The sequence below is a fragment of the Musca domestica genome, unplaced genomic scaffold (genome assembly GCF_030504385.1).
Source record: "Musca domestica strain aabys unplaced genomic scaffold, Musca_domestica.polishedcontigs.V.1.1 17, whole genome shotgun sequence".
In the NCBI taxonomy this organism is placed as follows: Eukaryota; Metazoa; Arthropoda; class Insecta; order Diptera; family Muscidae; genus Musca; species Musca domestica.
Window position 1 is genome coordinate 12,113,385 of NW_026712230.1, and position 19,746 is coordinate 12,133,130.

Sequence of the window (19,746 nt, forward strand, 5' to 3'; positions counted from 1 at the left end):
TTACCAAAACAAAAGACTTAAGAAACGAACACGAAAATGCCTTTGGAAAAATGAATAAATTAACAAAATCTAATTCACATTATAAACATTTGCCTTGCGTTTTCGGTGGAAACAAAGTCCAACTCTGTTGATATCACTTATAACTTGAAATTAGAAAAAAAAAAAAATAATTTTGCGAATTAGTCATGCACAGGAAACCGTTTAAAATAATACATGACACACATTGTATGCTGGCAGTCAGCCAGCCAGAGAACTGCTCTCAACCTCAGTTAACAAATTTTCGTCATCGTCTGAGGCCGTAATTGTGTAGTCAAAACCTAAGAGATTTAATAACTGAGAAAACCGCACTGCCAGAAGAAAATTTCAAGTGCCCTGAAAATATAAATAAGTAATCATTTTTTTTTCATTGTTCCCGTTTAAAACACAGAAAGAAGAATTGAAAACACAGTGCACCCAAAGAAGAAAAATTAAAAGAAAACAACAAGCATTTTTTTTTAAGAAATCTCGTTAAAAGTGTTTGCGTGTGCCTACATAAAGTGGGTGTGTGTGTGTCTTAGTGTGTGAGAAAAAACCCAAGAAAAATATAAAGAAAAAGAAACGCTCATTTGCTGGCGAAGGGAAAATCTAACGGAAAAATGCAACATTGAACAAAATGCTTTTGGCCCTAAAGCAACAGCGAGTACTAGTTTGGCCAGCACTACTACCATTATTATTGTTATTACTATCATCATCGTCGTCATCATCATCATCAGTATTAACATCATTATTATTAGCATTACTAAGGCAACCACGTTACTCCAACAGCAAAAATCAGCAGCAACAACAACAACAAATACATTTTAGCAACGTAAATTTATTTTTTAAAACACAAAGTTTTCAAAGTGATCTTAAAGTTGCTGTTGTTGTGTTTTATTGCCGCCGCTGTGTTGGCCTGTCCACCACGCCACCGCTTCAACCACCACAACCGCCAGCACCACGGACTTTGTTGCCACCACCACCACCACCTGTAGTACTACTATTGCTACTTCTCTCAAACCTCTGCTGCAAAGTCAAAGCCGCCAAATAAAGTGACGAAGACCACAACGAAATTTACGGTGACGACGTCGAGCAACGTAAAATGGAACCCTCATATGATCACGAACATCAACATCATTCTCATCAACAGTCGCAGTCGCAGCAGCAGCAACAACAACAACATCTACTAACAAATTACAAGTAATACAATATTTACATTTTTCCCATGACAAAGTTTTTTTTTCTACTTTAAGTTGTTGTAGATTTTTATTTTTATTCTCCTTCATTATCATTACAACTTGCTTTACTCCCCTGTACTTTACTATCCGACTTGCATACATGCACGCATACGAACGGTGTGGGGTCCCATATTATATGTTTTAGATTTAAATTTATGAAAGTTGGTACTCTGGGGGGAGTACCGATCTGAAAATTTATTTGAATACCTGCAACACTAAAATTTTTGGATTTAAATAATGGTTTGCCGCCTGTGCGGTAATATAGCTCCAAAAGTACTTATGTCACAATTAGGTCGGGAGAATTTTTACACCCTACACTACATTGTGGTCAGGGTATTATGCCTTTGAGCATTTGTTTGTAATAGACAAAAAGAAATGTGATAGACCATAGTTCCTTTAAATGATCTGTCAACCTTGTTTTCAAAAATATTCCAGACACAGTTGTTCAAGGGATTGAAATCCGGAGATTCTGGTGGCCATTGTGCGCTGGAAATGAAGCGAGGAACCTCATTTTGTAAACATTCTTGTGTGACGCGTGCTGAGTGCGATGGTGCATTCAGCATCAGCTGACCTCTTGGCAAGTAAACACGATTATTTCATTTGTTTACAAACTGCTGGACAACGAATGTTTTCTCATCGGAGAAAACCAAATTCGGCAGTTCACCATTTTCGGCCAAGCGAAGCAACTCTTTAGCTCTTCTGAGTCTATTTTATTTCTGTTGCGGTGTAAGTTCTACCACTTTTTGGAATTTCAATCGCTTTACTCCGAGCTCATTTTTCAATGTTTGCCGAATGAAATATTGCGATATGTTCATCTCACGAGCCATTTTTCGGCCAATGCGACGCGAGTTTCGATCAAATCGCTTCTTTACTTTTCGATCCATTTCTGCTAATGTTGCTGTTTTCTTCCGTCCATGCTGGTCCATGCTGGTCCAGGTCTTCGCACAGCTCCGATATAATGGTACCTCCCTATATACGATATTTTGATGATTTTACGTACATTATTCACCGTTTATTTCAAGTTTCGAATTTGAATATGGTAATGGCTAATGGCAAACCATGCCTATGTTGGTCCATAGGCATGGTTTGCCATTAGCCATTGTTAAAATTTAACAGAATTTTTTAAGGATTTTATTTTTTTTAAATTTCCAAATTCGTTCCAAGTGGTGGAGGGTATTCAAAGTTCGACCCGGCCGAACTTACTGCTTTTTAACTTGTTAATAATTTGATCTGTCAAAACTTGCGAAACAAGTCAACTATTCTTTACAACTTGCTTTATCTAAATATTTTTCTCAACTAGAAAGTGACTCTCAACTAGTATGACCCTCCTATGACGGCCTAACCTAGAGCACACTGTGCTCTAAAGTGGGTTTGTGTTTGTAACACAGAGAAGGAATCGAGATAGACCCATAGTTACTTTGATGATCTGCATAGAATCACATTCTGAGTCCATTTTTTGTTTGTTTTGTGAATAAAGTAAAGGTGGCGTTATCCGATCAAGATGTAATTCTACAAAAATTATTTGTTTGGCCTAAGTACGAACCCTATTGTAATTGGAGATAGTCGGTCAAAAATTAGTGCGCCTTTTATTGTGCACCAGGTGTGTAATATTAGGCCAAATTGGTTCGAATTTGGGACATATTACCAAATTGACCCTAGAAATAAGTGAGTCAAAATTATAATATAATAATATTATTCATCTGATTTTAAATATTTTTCTCCACAGCCGAAATAGGCTCCCCGTAACAACGATACTAGGAGAAACACATAAAATACATCTCAGAAATACTTTTGCGAAATTTAATCGAGATCGGTTCAGATTTGGATATAGCTCCCATCTATATCTTTACTCGATTTCAAGTTTATTGTGCACCAAATGGTTAATATAAACCCATACTAACAAATTTAGCCTTGAAGAAAGTGTATCCAATTTGGTGACAATCGGTTAAGATATAGCTATTGGCTCCATATATATGTTTCATCCGCTTACTTCCTCACAACCGTAAAATACTCTCCACAACAACGATATTTGGTGTCAACTGTCAGATACAGCATAGAAATACCTTTGCTAAAATTTATAAAGATCGGTTCAGATTTGGATATAGCTCCCATATATGTCTTCATCCAATTTCACATTTATTGTGCCTAAAAAGTGTAATATCTGCTCAAATAGGATACATGGAAAGTGGTGTAGGGTATCATAAAGTCGGCCCAGCCCGACTTTGGGCTTTATTTACTGTTTTTCTGTGAAAATTTTGACTTTTTGTTTAGGTGGTACCAGAAGGAGTGGAACAATATTGTCCAACGCCGAACTCGTTCTAAGTTTGACAATAATATTACGATGTACCAAGTTTAAATTAAATCGGATACTTCCTTCGAGAGTTATCGTGCGTCAGCCAGTCAGAGAGACGGACGGACACCCCTAGATCGACTCCAAATATCCTGAAACGTATTTGGTCCAAAGATACCTAGGGTCTAAAACTGTTATTTCGATGAGGCACATTTTGGCCGTATCAAATGATATATACCCCCTCTAGCCATATGGCTGAGGAGAATTACTAAATACCCTAAAGAAAATTCTTTATACCCAGTATTTGGGTAAATATCCGAATAATCACACAATTTCGTTGAGTATTTACATACTCACTATCCATCCCTTACAACCTGTTAGAATTTACAAACACATCATCTTGCCTAGTTTTAGGATTTAAAAAACGTTTATCCTCTTATAGCTTGCATTTTACACCCTTTCCTCAATGGTGAACCCCAACAAAATTTCAAGATTCTAATTGCAGCTGTTTTGTCTGAGTAATGATGAAACTGTCAAGTTACTTTTCAAAGACATAGAAGTGTAAAAATAGGACAAGACAAAAATAAAATATGGCAACCCTGCGAAAATGCCTCTGTTGTTACGATATCATAACAACATAGTTACCAATGTTAACTGATTTAAACCGCTAAGACAAAATGAAAATTTTTGGAAAGGTCTATGGAATAGAATTTTCAAACCAAAATTTTGAATTTTTCAAATTTTTATTTGTTATTCGTTTTTGTAATTGTGGTTTTTATATTAACATGTCTCTGCCATATGCTGTTACTCTATGTATTGTAGACACAAACCACTTGCTCAAAATGCATTTTGTCTAGTCTTTACCATTTTAGGTCTTTGGTCTTTACCAGTGTTACGATTCCGATCACAGAAAATAAATAGAACTAATAAATTGTTGAAAATAGGCACCCGAGATTTTATAATTTCTTACGTTAATTAAATTTTTTCTGTTCTTACCCTATGATGTTGTAGAAAAATGTCTGTAGGTATTTTTGATTATTATTGCCGTTTGGTGACTTTGTTGTTGTTGCTATTTTTGTTTTAGTTGTTTGTCTTTTTAATTATATCCAAGTGAAACGTAGATACATATCTTTTAGATAATAACCATAATAAATAGAGGTGTACAGGCGTAGTTCGCTGTGTGTGACAATGGCAAAGCAAGAGTTTAGTTGTGTGAGTGTGTGTGTGTGTTTGTCGGTCTACGACAACTTGTAGCTTTTCCCTGTGCAACTGCAATGGCAACGACAACGACAATAACAGCTGCAGCTACAACTGCAACAACAGCAGCACAACAACACTGAGTGTTTCCGATTTATTCGTTGTGCCGTTACCTTCTTTTATTTACATACCAATGTACATTTTTACATTTTCTGTAATTACTGATTTTCAGAGACACTTGACGTTATGCAGATTTCTACATTTAGAATTTAAGTTAAGTTCACATTCATTGTTGTTGTTGCTGTTCGTACTATTTTCCATGGCATGTTCTATTCTGCTGGAACGAGAATGGGTGCAAGTGTTTTGTGTTGAGTAACCTTTCAAAAGACCGTATCGCCGAATGAATGACTCAACATATTTATCGATTTTAATTTCTGTCTTTTTATCATTTGCTATGCTTTTCGTTATGTTTAGTTGTTGTTGCTATAAATTAATTTAGAAATTAACTACCTAGGGAATAGCGAGGTGTATTTTAATGAATGTCAATGAATAAAATAGATCGTTTTATTTATGGTATGGCAGGTGCAAGCTAAAACTTTCAGTGGAAAACTTTACCAGACCAGGGCAATAGGGTCCCAAATCCCGTTTTTTTCCTGCCAAACCCCAAAACTTTGTTTGGCTTGTTTTGAAAAAAAAAAAAAAACTTAATATCTGGAAATAATGTATAAAGTCTCAGTTGTGCATTGTTTTCGTCAACTCTTAAAATATGGGCCAATCTTGAAAATTTTTTTGTATGAAGGCTTACTCTCTACAAAGAGATTGCAACGTGGTTTTCTCGTCGGCCAAGGTAAGCTCAGCTGTACCCAGGGTCTCCATAAGGACCAACTAAACCATATGAGAAGAGTAGAATTCTCACTTTCCTTGGGCTAAAAATCGGATGTTTTATTGATTTCTATACCTTGCAACATGCATAGTATGGAGGGTACATTAAGTTCGTTATCCCGTTTGTAACTCATCGAAATAATAATTCTAGACATAACAATATATATACAGGGTGACATGAAAAAACTGTAACCAATTTCAGACTGCTGTCATTTCTAAGCCACTCATCCGACAGCTGTTATAATTATTCCAGTGATAGCTCATTGTATTTACAAGAGTACAAAAGCATTTTGGTGAGAATTTTCCAGAAAAAAGTTAATCGTGATGGAATTCAAGCGAGATATATATTTGGCTCGAAACTACAAGTGGGTATCGTTAAAGCACTCCAGCATTTAAATGTGAATAAATCTTTAGTGTCTCATACAATCGCTCATTATCGTGATATTGGTAGCGTAGCTCAACGTCAAGAAAGTTGACGGAAAAAACAGCAACATCAGCAGAAATGGTTCGAAAAGTAAAGAAACGACTTGATAGAAACCCGCGTCGCAGTGGCCGAAAAATGGTATGTGAGCTGAACATATCGCAATATTCCATTCGGCAAATATTGAAAAAAGAGCTCGTGGTAAAGACATTGAAATTCCAAAAAGTGCAAGAACTTACACCGCAACAGAAAAAAATAGGCTCAAAAGAGCTAAAGAGTTGCTTGCTTGGCCGAAAGTAGTGAACTGCCGAATTTGGTTTTCTCCGATGAGAAAACATGTCCAGCAGTTTGAAAACAAGCAAAATGATCGTGTTTACTTGCCAAAGAGGTCAGCTGGAAATATGCCCCTTTGGTTGGCCTCCAGAACTCGCCATAACAGCCTATGGTCGCTCTCCGCTCGTATTAATCGACCGTGGCATAAGAATAAATTCCGCATATTATCGCGAAAATATTCTGGAGGGTGTATTAAAGTCTTGGGCACGCAAAGCAGCAGACCTTGGACATTCCAACAGAACTCAGCACCATCGCAGTCAGCACTCGCCACCCAAGAATGGTTACAAAATGTGATTTCTCGCTTCGCCGGGAATGGGTCAAAATACCGCGGAGCAATATTCGGCAACGGTTTGTTTGGCCGTTTGAAGGCCATATTTCGTGCCAAAGGTAACCAAATCTAAACTTATTCTAAAATTTTAAGCTATTTCCGACATTTTTTTGCTTTTATTCAATAAAATTAAAAAAAATGTAAAAACTATGGCGTTCGACTTTGTTGCAGTTTTTATCTCACCCTGTATATTATTGATCAGCGTAAAATTCTCAGACGATTTAGCCATGTCCGTCCGATAGGAAACTTAAATTTTGAAGAAGGGTTATATCGGTCCAAGATATTGTATAGTCCCCATATAACGGTACCCTCCGATATTCGGTATTTTGATGATTGTTGCCAAATTTTTTTATGAAAATAGTCTAAAAATCCTTACTAGAAATTCAGTCTAAGCACTTTTCTCCCTGGAAGAGAAATGTCTGTCTGTCCACGATATTCGATATTTTGACGATTTTAGGGACATTATTCACCGGGATTTTTTCAAATTTCGTATTTAGAGTTCGTAATAGGAACAACAGTCTATTTGAGAAAATTGTCTATGCCAGAAAATTGTCTATCAGTACCTCCCTATATTCGATATTTTGATGATTTTAGCTGCAATACTCACCGAAATTGTTTGAAATTTCATATTTGAAATTCCTAATAGGTACTTCAGCTTGTGACAGAAAATTGTCTATGCAGCTCCACGTCTTCGTATAGATCCCAATATAACGGCATTAAAAGAATTTTTATCGAATTTTATTTTTTTTTAAATTTCCATATTCGTTCCAAATGGTGGAGGATATTAAAAGTTCGTTTTGCCCGAACTTAGCTGCTTGTTTACTTGTTAATACTATATTACAATCTACTCGTGTTTAAATCGATAAGACTATAAGAGATGTTCGGGAATCTAAAGTAGTGCTGTTCAATTGATGATCGAGATTTAGACGTTTACGACATCTCGTAGACATGAAGGTGACCGAGTTGTGGACAATCGGGAATGATGTTGGGGTTTTCACGATTGACACTCGGGTGGTTGATGTGGAGTGTAATTAGCCAACGATTCGAAGGTGATAGATAATCCTGGGTGAGCGTCGGGGAATTATATTGCATGTATTCGGCGTTCGTGATGGTGACGATTTGAAGATAATCGGGAACTTATTGATTGTCCCCAAAGGTTAATTGGTGCGAGAGATCAGGAATTACGATGCTTGTATTCGGATGACGCTTGCGTTTGGTATGGTGACGATTTAAAGGTAATCTGGAACCGTCGATTGTGGACGCGTTGAATATTATTTGGGAAAACGAGGATGATGCTCTTAGTTTCATTGATGTTCGGGATGTTAACGATTTTAAGGCCAATCAAAATTTGAATATTTTTATTTTTGGTCATATTATTAATTACATGAGATTAATTTCAATTTGATTTTCAGTATTGAATTGTATTTTTTTTTTTAATATTTGTTTCTCCTTACAATACCTTTGTGGTATTATATTCAGGTTGCAATTATCGTTCAATCTTCACAAAATTACATAGTAGTTTTGATGACCATTGGATAATATTTAGTTGTTGAAATTTGCCACAATTTTGTGTAATAAAATACCCAAATTGGCGAAATCACAAATACCTAAATAAAAAATTTCAGTTCTATCCGAAAGAACGAATTAAATATTTAAAGCAGTAGCAGTAGTAGTAGCATCTGCTTTGTAAAATACCGATGTTTTTTAGAGATTGTATGTTTATGGAAAATATTGGTTCCAGATCTATTATGATTATTCGAAAAGACGTACAATTAGGTTCAACATTTGCTTTTATTATGTAGTAGATACGGGGATTTTCTGAGTGGAATTTTCACTCTCGACAAATGGGTTTCAGATCTGCTGATACTTTACCGCAAATAGTATAGTATTGGGTATTTTGTTGATTTTTACCGGAAATGTTTCAAATTTGTAATTTGAAGATCACAATGGGTACTACGTCCTATGACAGAAAATTGCTCATATAATGGTACCTCGCGATATTCGTTATTTTGACTATTTTAGCGACATTATTTACCGGAATTGTTCCAAATTTCATATTCAAATGGCCTTTGTTAAAATTACACGTCTTCGTATAGGACCTAATATAACGGTAACTCCTTATATTCGGTATTTTTATACCCTCCACAATTCTATGGAGGGTATATTAATTTTGCCATTTCGTTTTTACTCTACAAAGTATATATATTTTGGATCAGCGTAAAATTCTAAGTCGATTTAGCGATGTCCATCTGTCTATTGTAATCACAATATCTTTCGAACGAATTCAGATAGTAGGCTATGTGGGTGCACACCGGAATTGTTGTTGCAGGTTCATGCCTTCGTATAGCCCACATTTATCGGTACCTCTCTCTATTAGGTATTTATACTATATTAGCGACATTTTTCACCGGATTGTTTCAAATTTCATATTTGAAGTTCGGAATTGGTACTACAGCCTATGACAAAAAATTACTTAGGCAGGACCAATTCTTCGTATGGCCCACATATATAGGGGTTTTTAATTAAGGTATTGTTTCGGATTTTTTAAAAAATGGCAGAGGGCATTTAAAGTTTGGCACAGCCGATATTAGCTCCATTTTTATTTTTTATGATTTTAGCAATATTTTTCGTCGGAATTAATTTGAAAACTTCCAAATTCTTACCGGTTTTTCACTGGTTTACATCAACATGGTCACAACTTCCATGTTTTTATCCTTTTAAGAAATCTCCTTGAGAACCGTACTAAGAGATTTCATTTTGCCTAAATATGTTCAAATGTTTTCAAATAGCACAACTGTTAACCTATTACAATACCCCAACCTTTTTGAATTTGTAAAAAAAATTGCAGATATGTTTAACCGATTTGACTTTTACACCCATCAAAGCTGACCCGTAATGTGTACTCTTTAATAATGATATTCATTGTAAGAGGTTCGATTCGTTTTTTGCCATTTTTTTGTCGAAATCTGTGTATGACCTTCTTAAAGTCATAAAATAGCAACGATATTTGTTACGAGAGGTCACATAAACCAAAAAATATATACCTCAGCCAAATTTAGTAGAAATTATCTATATATATAAAAGAAAGTTGTGTTAGTTACTACGCTTATAACTCAAGAACCGCTGAACCAATTTTAACGATTCAGACAAATTCTGAATTGTCTACTGCCCGAAAAGGATAATATCCATGTACAATAGTAATATTTTATTTTGCATGATTTTTTTCCAATTTGACTTACTTTTTTCTAATGAATATTTGTAGTGTTTTTTATATTTTATTTTTGAATTCGAATATTTATACCAATTTATTTAATTGACTTGATTTCTTCAGAACTGAAATTGAAGGCGGGTTACATTGAAGTGTAGTACCGAATTATGTGGTGGCAAAACGGAATAGATGATATCGAAATAATTTAACGCGGTCACACCAAAGTTAAAAGATAATTACTTTTTCAAAATCCCTTAAAAACCAGAAAAAGTGATCTCATTGCAAAAATTTTCAAATCGGGAAAAAATCGAAAAAAAAATTTTAATGAAATCGAATTTTAAAATAATAGTACATTCTATTGACAATCTTTGTAAGCATCTTTAAACATTTGCCGTAAAAAATCAGCGAGCAAGTTGAAGATTTTTTTCAATTTGTTATTCTTCTTTTGTCAATTTTTTTCAATTTGTATTATTATATTGAATTCAGTGAATTTTTTGTGAACAAAATAAAGAATAATTTTTCACTATATACAATTTTTCACCAAAAAATGAAATAAGTGCGAAATAAGATGTTAACTGACATCTACCTTTCAACTCCAGGGCCTACATCGTGGTTCAGCTGGAAGATGCGACACATTTAAACAAACAAAAATGACCGAAAAAGCCTAATGGGGCTCATTTCGAAGCGTGGGCCTACTTCTCTCATGTGACAATAATCCGTCCAATGAAAGCTCAAAAGGCAAAATTCTTTGGGAGTACAATCAGTAAAATACCAAACATAAAGGGTGGAAAATAGTAGAGCGAATGGGACTCTTAGTAAGAAAAGGATTTCTATCCTTCCAGAAATTCTTCCCAAACATTCAAGATACCTTAAATCGCTTTTGCAGGCATTGATATCGATCATAACACACGGATTAAATATTTATGTAACCATCGTACGATTTAAGCTATTTTTGGGGTCTTGGCCACTTTTTTCATTTCTTGGCTCTTATTTGGCATCTTTGTTTCTAAGGGGGTAGAGAACCTCTTCGCATAAAATTTGAAATTTTCAGAGTAGGTTCCATTTTGGTCTTTACCAAATTCATCAATTTGGCTAAAAATTGTATTTATGCTACCCTGTATGATGGTTCCCTACATACAGATAATTGCCATAGAAGAATTTATTTAAGTAAAGTCCGCATATTGGAGTATCCCCAAGTCCACTCGCACATCTAATGTGTGGTCAGAAAAGAAAATTTTGTATTCTATTGAATTTGTAACCCCCAAGAGAATATTGGTTGGGCTACGTTTTGGTATAACCCTCATATGAATGTATCCCTGATTTCAGCTATGACCGTGGTCATGACGTTTTTCCCCTGATTTGGCCTTTATTTGACATCTTGGCTTTTCTATTTCGAGGGTCTTGACCACATTTTCCAATCGATTTTGCTGTATTTAGGCTACTTTGTGAGTAGAGAACCCTTGGTATTTATTTCTATTTAGTCGGATAAATATTTATATTAAAATTTGTTCACCTTTATGAGTCAGATTTGTGAAATATTATTCTATACAAAATTTGCATTAAAGACTATAACTATGGGCCGGCAACGCGGACCGGGCCAGCTAGTTTGAAATAAAGACATATCTCCCATTCACACATTTTCCTAATATCTACGTATTTTTGTTACGGATAAAAGTTCTAAATATGCATAGTGATGATACAGTCACCCCGACCGCTCGGGTTTAGCTGTCTTACATTTGTATTTTCCTGTTGCAATTAATAATGTCATAAGTATTTGTAAGTACGTCGATGTCGTATTTTTCCTACATTTTGATGTGGTTTTAATATAATTCTGACTTTTTCACTTTGAAACCCCAAATTCTAAAATATTATCCTTCATTTTGTGGGGTACAAAAGTTTCACCAAGTCGAAATTTCAAGCATTTTCACTTGTTTTGCTCTTTGACTTTTCAGATTCGATGTGGCATGTTTATTAAATTAACAATATTTTGTTATATTTCACAATTTTCCCATATAATTTTAAGATATTTTGTTAATATTAGATGGAAATTTAACTAAATCATTCAACATTTTGTTGAAATACAAACGGTTGACTGAGTGACCTAATAAAGACGATTTATGTTTTTTGGACATTTATTAATTTTGTTTTGATGCCAATGCTACCAGCTTAGCTAGTGCCATTATTTTGTTTTATTATTTTAAAATTTCCTTGAATTTTTGTTAAAAAAAGCCAAAAACAAAAATAATTAATTCATTTGGTCGTGGTCTTAATGACGTTGTCTCGACTCCACAAAGAACTTCCATTTTAAGAGGATTTTATGTTGAAGAATGTATTTCTTTCGGTGGTGAAAGTATTAAAAACGTCTCTGTCTGCAAGAAATGGAGGAGACTTTCGGTTGTGAGCTTGGCCAAATATGAATGAATGAAAATAAAGCAGTCAGACAGAAATGTCTAAAGCGTGATGATTTATTTACGTTTTAGTTTTATTTTCTTGGGGTTAGGGTGGAGGTTTTCATCGTCGTCATCATCATAACATCATTCCGAGTACAAATTTGGAACGTCAATTTTGTATCTGTATTTGGATGGATGTTGTTTTTTTGCTGTATGAGTTGCTTGTACATTAGTATGAATGTGGGTCTGATGTCTATGCTGCTGTTGGCTTGTTTATACTAATGTTTAGTATGCACTACATACTTACATAAAATTTAAGTATGTACTTAAGTACACATACATATATACATGTAGATGTGGAAAACAGCAGGCAGTCGTCGTATGACAGGCCATATTGGCAGTGAGTGCTGTGCGCCGTGCATAGATATTTATAAGCGTATGTATGTCATGGTTCGTGTAGTAAATGATAAATACATTAATTTAGTATTTCATGATCTGAACCACAGCATGTTGTTGTTGTTGCTGTTTCTTTGGCTCATTCACTTGCCACCACAACAGATTGCGCGCTGGGTCTTTTGCCAAAGTTGCCAAAGCCAAACGCGCGCGTTTTACTTTTCTGTGTCGCTGGATTGTGACTCGGTTTGGAGGAGTATGGAGGGAGGATTTTCTAGACAAGCTGTGTTATTTTACTTCTATTTTTTATGATTATTTTCATTTTGTTGTTGTTGTTGCTGCTGCTGCTGATGTTGTTGATGGAGGTCTTAGTGGTTATTTTCCAAGATCTTAAATATGCGACTGAGCATGGTGCTGTGAGAATTAGGTCTACTGCGTTGCCATTAACTTAGAAAAAAGAAATATTACAGAAAAGCACACAGCAATCAACGGACACAAAAACAGACACTTACTCACATACACACACACACCACAGCAACACACCAACATTCATACCTGGCTGGCTATTTGGCTAGCAAATGAACGAACATTCGGTCTGCCGCACATCACCCACAAAAGAGAAAATATATTCATGAGAACCCACAACTAAACAACAGCAATAACAACATCATGTCATGTAGCCTCGATAAATAAAATAAAAACAACAGCAACAATAAACAACCATACATAAGAAGGCCCCCAATGCCAACAGCAACAACAAACTAAATGAACCAACAAAACAGCTCCATCCACCGAATGAACGGCAACGAACGAACGAATGAAAAATCACTTGTATTACCTTCGTGCACACATGGGAGAGCTTACTGCGGCTCCATTACGAACACACATGCACAATGTCATGCCACAGTATCCACATGAACGCATTGCGTTATTGGGGTTCTCTTAAGATCTTCCTCTCCTGCTCTTTCACTCTTTTAATTATCTTAATTAGCAATGATGTGGAGTTGTTGTGGTTGGTTAATCATTTGGGTTTTATAATTTACACTCTGAGTAGAAAGAAACTCAGACTCTCACTGAAGATGTGTCGACTGAGATTTTGTTTCCTTTCATAAAGAACAAGAACCAGTTAAATTGTTTTTGCTTCTGCGGATGCCGCGGGTTTGCTGCGGTGGATGTTTATTGGTTGGTTTCATTAAATAAAAGTAACAAAAACAACATGTTGCGGCACAAAGATAACAAGAAACCAATAAGAAAGGGACAAAAGGCAGGTAGGGTCGACCTTGTGATAACCTACTCCACTGCATATTTACCCACAACGAATATAAATATTTATTGGGAATTTGTTATGTAATGAGTATTTTGCCATACCGCGGTTTAAATTTCAATTAAATGGAACTAAAATAGAAGTTAGGCAGTATCAGTCAGTTTTGCCGACAGATCTATACCCTCAGCCAATGTTCGATTCTTTAAATATATTTTGACTGCTGTTATATTTATTCAAATTTTTGACCCTCAATGGATTAGGTTGCGAAGGAATTGGCCAATATTGTCCACTTCGTATCGGACGTAAATAAATATGCTATAATTATTGCGATCAAGTGTTAGCAAAAATGTTTGTATGCGTGAAATTTAAAGGGAGTTGGATGCTTATTTCGTTTTCCTTGTGTGAATTGTTTTTCAAAATCTTGATCTCTACCATATTTATCTCTACCATATTTATAACAGATCTTGTGTTGATAGAAATATTGAGATGTGCCAAGATTGAATGGAATCGGATGTTAATTTTGCGTTTTATAAACTTCATGGTTAATGAAAATTTTGACCCTTTGCACTGATGCAAATATAAGGATTTGCAAAGTCGGAGCACACTCGGATTAAATTTTCACTTTCTGTGCTGTAAAATATTTTTTGAAAATTATTATCTTTTGTGGTGGAGGTACCAGAAAGGCCGATATTGTCCATCTACGAACTCAATCTAAGTTTGATAGTAATACTACGATGTACCAAGCACCACCCATACAGACGGACGGACGGAAGGACGGACATTGCTATATCGACTCTAAATGTCCTGAAAGGGATTTGGCCAAAGAGACCTGTGGTCTATAACCGTTATTTCGATGAGGCACGTTTTGGCCGTATCAAATTATATATACCTTATCTAGCTCTCCAGAGCTGCATCGTAATTTAAATCAATTTTCCGACATGAATTTCATGGACATATTTTTATCGTACCAAATATCTTTGCTTTAGAGGGCATACTATGGCCTTGAGAAAACTTCAGCCAGTGTTCCGATAGAGGAACAGTGAGCCAGTATTTTCCATGCTCCACGGGCCATACTTAAGCTTAATTGACCCCTTTTATATGTGATATATGTGCGATTAATTTCGAAATTTTAATTGTCCATATCCACACTAGCTCTAATAGAGATCAAATATTGAAATAGGACACCGACTTAGTTAGAAATGGTACCATTTCAGGGGAGGGCCCAACCGACAAAACCAAGCAAAATTCCTAAAAATATCTAAAAATTTACCATCACGGGGGACTCCTGACCCTGAGACTCCCCCTAACTACGTCAGTGGACGGAATGGTTTGAAGTAAATCGGACATTCATTTCCACCTTTAGAGGCTTATTATTATTTTAAATGTTGACATATTGTAGGGAGGATCAGAAAGAGTTCGAACTATTTCGGGTATATATATATATATATGTCAAACTTGTCATATATATAGTACTAGCAAGTGCCTGCTACTGCGCCAGTGAATAATCCACCTTAAAATTGTATAATTGTATATTCGCTCCAACAGTTCGTGTTAGGCTTTTTTATGCACTCCACCTGTAACACATCGATTTGTCGAATATGATACATTCATGATCAGCATGAAATTCTAAGTCGATTTAACGACTAAGTCGATGTCTGTTGAAATCACTCTGTAGTCCACATTAATGAACGTAGTGAAATGTTGGCACATTAGTTTGTATTGTGTCTAGGATGGTTGTTATAGAAAATGAAATATATCGACCCACGTTTTCATATAACCTCCCATATAACGATACCTTCCGATATTCGTCACATATTTTGTTTTAGTCATATATTTACACGGAATTGTTCCATTTTGGGTATTGAGAGTTTGCAACGGGTTTTAACTCCAGCGGCAGAACATTTCCGGTACAGGTACATTTTTTACTATAGTCCATATATAACGTTACCTTCAGATATTCTTTGTTTTGAAGATGTAATCTAATTTTTCTATTTTCAGAACGTTGCCCATATTGCTCCACGGTTTCCATATATCAGTACCGACCGATATTCGGTGTTAGGATGATCCTAGCCACATTTTTCACGGAATTATTTTAATTGTAATATTAAAGACTCGCAACAGATAACAACCCCTGTAGTAGAAAATTGTCTCTGTTTTGGTATGGCTCCCCTACAACGTCTCCGTCCACTTAATTCTTTTATAACCTACACCACACCGTGGTCAGGGTATTGTGCCGTTTTGCATTTGTTTGTAACATAAGTAGGAAGAGAGTTAGACCCATGCTTTCTTTGGGTGATCTGCATAGAATCACATTCTGAGTCGTATATGTATATTTTTGTAGACAAAGTACAGATCGTGTTTATTGCCCGATCAAGATGAAACTTTGCAAAAAAATATTTGTTTGGCCCAAGGACGAAAAACATTGAAATTAGTGAGAATCGGTTCAAATTTAAATATAGTTCCCATATATATCTTTAACTGATTTCGAGTTTATTGTGCACCAAATGACTAATATCAGTCTTGGAATCGGATATATTCTCACGGGGGTACTAACTCAAAATGTGGACCCATTTCCTAAACCAATGATTCTGGATGTAATTCAAAGATGTCTATCAAATTTCAAAGCTCTATCTATCTTTAAATTGCGATTTATATCTCAAGCTAAAGGGCTCCTTTTGTTTATGGTCAAAACATGTTAAAAAGGACAGTGAATTGGGAAAAGTGCTAAATTTTGATCTAGAATAATTCTTATTTCGGAAATATTTTAGATTTTTATACCCTCAGACAATGGCTACAGAGGGTATATATAACTTGATACGTCCAAAAGTGCCTTATCGATAAAAGGTTTCAAATCCTAGGTCTCTTTGGACCAAATAGGAGTCGATCTTAGGGCGTCCGCCGTCTATCTCTTTGGCTGACTGGCTAGTGCGCATGATAACTCTCGAAGGGAGTACCCGGTCCAAGCTGGATACATTGCAACATTTTTATCAAACTTAGATCGAGTTTGGAGACAGGCAATATTGGCCTAATTTTCTGGTACCTCTCCCTCAAAAAGTCAATATTTTTATAGGAAATACCCTTTTACAGATCATTGGATTTTACTCAAATTTTGCGAAAATAGAAAATATTGGCCCTCTTCATAAATAATTATAACTCTTACAAAATGTGAAATAAGAGTCCAATTGTTTTCAAATTTCTCACATTCCAATATTTTCATGGGATATAGCGGACAACTTCTTCCGGTACCTCACCCAAAACGAGTCAGAATTTTGAATAATTATAACGATCATAAAATGTAAAATAAGAGTATAATTCATTTCAAACTTCGCACAATTAAATACATCTGCATATACAAGATCTGGTGTGAAGACGGGATATAACGGACCACCCCTTTAAAAAGCCCTCACATAAGGTTCAATAGCCGAAACGATCGAAAAATGAGTATTGGACATTCAATTCTCTTCAAACTTCAATTCTCTTCTAAACTTTACACATTCCAATACCTTCACTAACACAACATCTGGTGTGAAGATGGAATTTATCGGTTTACTCCCCCAGAAAGGTTCAACATTTTAAATAATTATATCCCTTATAACATGCGAAACAAGTCTGCGATTTTCATCAAACGTTGTGTATCTCAATATTTACAATTTGGCAAAAGTCATCCTCCTTTCAAAAAATGCTAAAAATACTTTTGATACTTTTGAGTAGAATCACTTTCTGAGTCGATTGATGCATATCGATCGGTCTGTCCGTCCGTCCAGCTATCCATGTATTTTTGTAAACGAAGTGCTGGCCGTATTTATTATCCGATTGAGATGAAATATTCCAAACAATTTAAATTTAGATATAGATATAGCTCCCATATATATCTTTATCCGATTTCAGGTTTATTGTGCACCAAATTGCTAGTGTCAGAAATGGACTGAATTTTGGAGTTTCCGATGCAGTTTAGCTCAGAAGCAAATTTTAGCGAAAATCGGATCTGACATAGCTCTAGTTCCCATACATATGTTTCATCCGATTTAGTGTTAAAGTCGTAATATGCACTCCACAATAATGATATTTGATACCGCGCATCAGGTACTGTCTGAAAATACCTCTGCAAAAAATGTTGAAAATAGCATCAAATTTTAGAAAAAGTTTAGATTTGTTCGTATTGGTCACCTGTGGCATGAATTATGGCCTTAAAACGGCCAACGAAACCGTTACATGCTTCCCGAATGTTGCTTTGCGGTATTTTGGCCCATTCCCGGCGAAGCGCTTGCTTGAGGTGATCGACATTTTGGTATTTTTTAGTGTCAACCTTTATTTCAAAAATACTCCAGACACAATAGTCCAACGGATTGGTATCCGGAGATTTTGGTGGCCATTGTGCGCTGGAAATGAAGCGAGGAACCTCATTTCGTAACGTTTCTTGGGTGGCGCGTGCTGAGTGCGATGGTGTCGATTGCTGTTGAAATGTCCAAGGTCTGCAGCCAAAATGTTTGCGTGCCCAAGGCTTCAATACACCCTCCATTTATTGGCATTTATTGTGATGCCACGGTCGATTAATACGACCGGAGAGCGACCATCGGCTGTTATGGCGGCACACACCATGGCCGGTTCTTGCACTTTTTGGAATTTCAATGGCTTTACCCCGAGCTCATTTTTCAATATTTGCCAAATGTTCAGCTTACGAGCCATTTTCGGCCATTGTGACGCGGTTTTCGATCAAGTAGTTTCTCTACTTTTCGAACTATTGACGTCGGGCTACGCTTTGCTTTTGTACACTTGTAAACAGTATAATAAGCTGTCACTGGAATAATTTTAACAACTGCTTAGAAATGATAGCAGTCTGAAGTTGGTTGCAGTTTTTTTCATCTCACCCTGTATATAGCTCTTAATATCCCCCAAAGCGGTAATAAGATATAATAAACAGTCTAGAAATACATTTGCCAAATTTTGTTAATATTAATTCGGATGTACAGGGTTGCCCATATTCGACGGACCCATGTCCGTCCACTGTGCCCATTCCAATCGACGAGGCTTGTCCGCAGGCAACATTCTTTGCGTCAATTGAATTTTGTACGGGAACAAATGCAAATCAATGCGAATAATCCGTTGTAAAGTGGACCGAGCCATGCCCAACTGCTGAGAACGGTGTTTTTGGGATGTTCTTGGGGACCTCTCAACACTGGCTCGTACAGCAGCGATCGCCTTGGTCGACTTTTATATGGCCTCTTCGGATTAGAAAGAGCCTTACCAGTCGAAAATTTTTCGTATAAACGCTTAATGGTGTTCTTAGAAGGCGCACTTAAGTCTTTGTGCATTTGTTGGTAACAGGCAAAAGGAAACGAGATAGACCCATAGTTCCTTTTGATAATCTACATAGAATCACATTCTGAGTCGATTTATGCATGTCCGTCCGTCCGTCTGTCCATGTATTTTTGTAAACAGGTCGCATTTATTGCCCGATCCAGATGAAATTTTGCACAGATCATTTGTTTGGCCCAAGGACGAACTTTATTGAAATTGGAGATAATCGGTCATCATTTAGATATAGCTCCCATATATATCTTCGTCCGATTTAACTTTTATTGTGCACCAAACGTGTAATATCAGCCCAAATTGTATCGAATTTTGCATATACACCCAAATTAGGCCTGAAAATAAGTATGCCAAATTTGATCGAAATTGGTTCAGATATAGCTATAGCTCCCTTATATATAGTTCATGCGATTTGTTCTTTTTATCCTCCGCAGCCGTAATATGCACTCTGCAACAACAATATTTGGGGAAATATAT

At 36.0% G+C, this 19,746-nt stretch overlaps 1 protein-coding gene across 2 annotated transcripts in view; it reads left to right on the forward strand.

Annotated features, from left to right (window-relative positions):
- LOC131801657 (putative transcription factor SOX-15) overlaps positions 1-19,746 on the forward strand; it is a 77,502-nt gene that overhangs the window by 9,564 nt on the left and 48,192 nt on the right. Inside the window, exon 2 of one of the 2 annotated variants that reach the window (XM_059120548.1) lies at positions 184-1,215. In XM_059120548.1, the coding sequence (XP_058976531.1) occupies positions 1,118-1,215 (98 nt within the window). In that variant the 5' untranslated portion in view covers positions 184-1,117. The remainder of the gene's footprint in view (positions 1-183; positions 1,216-19,746) is intronic. The other variant, XM_059120547.1, reaches the window with a different exon arrangement.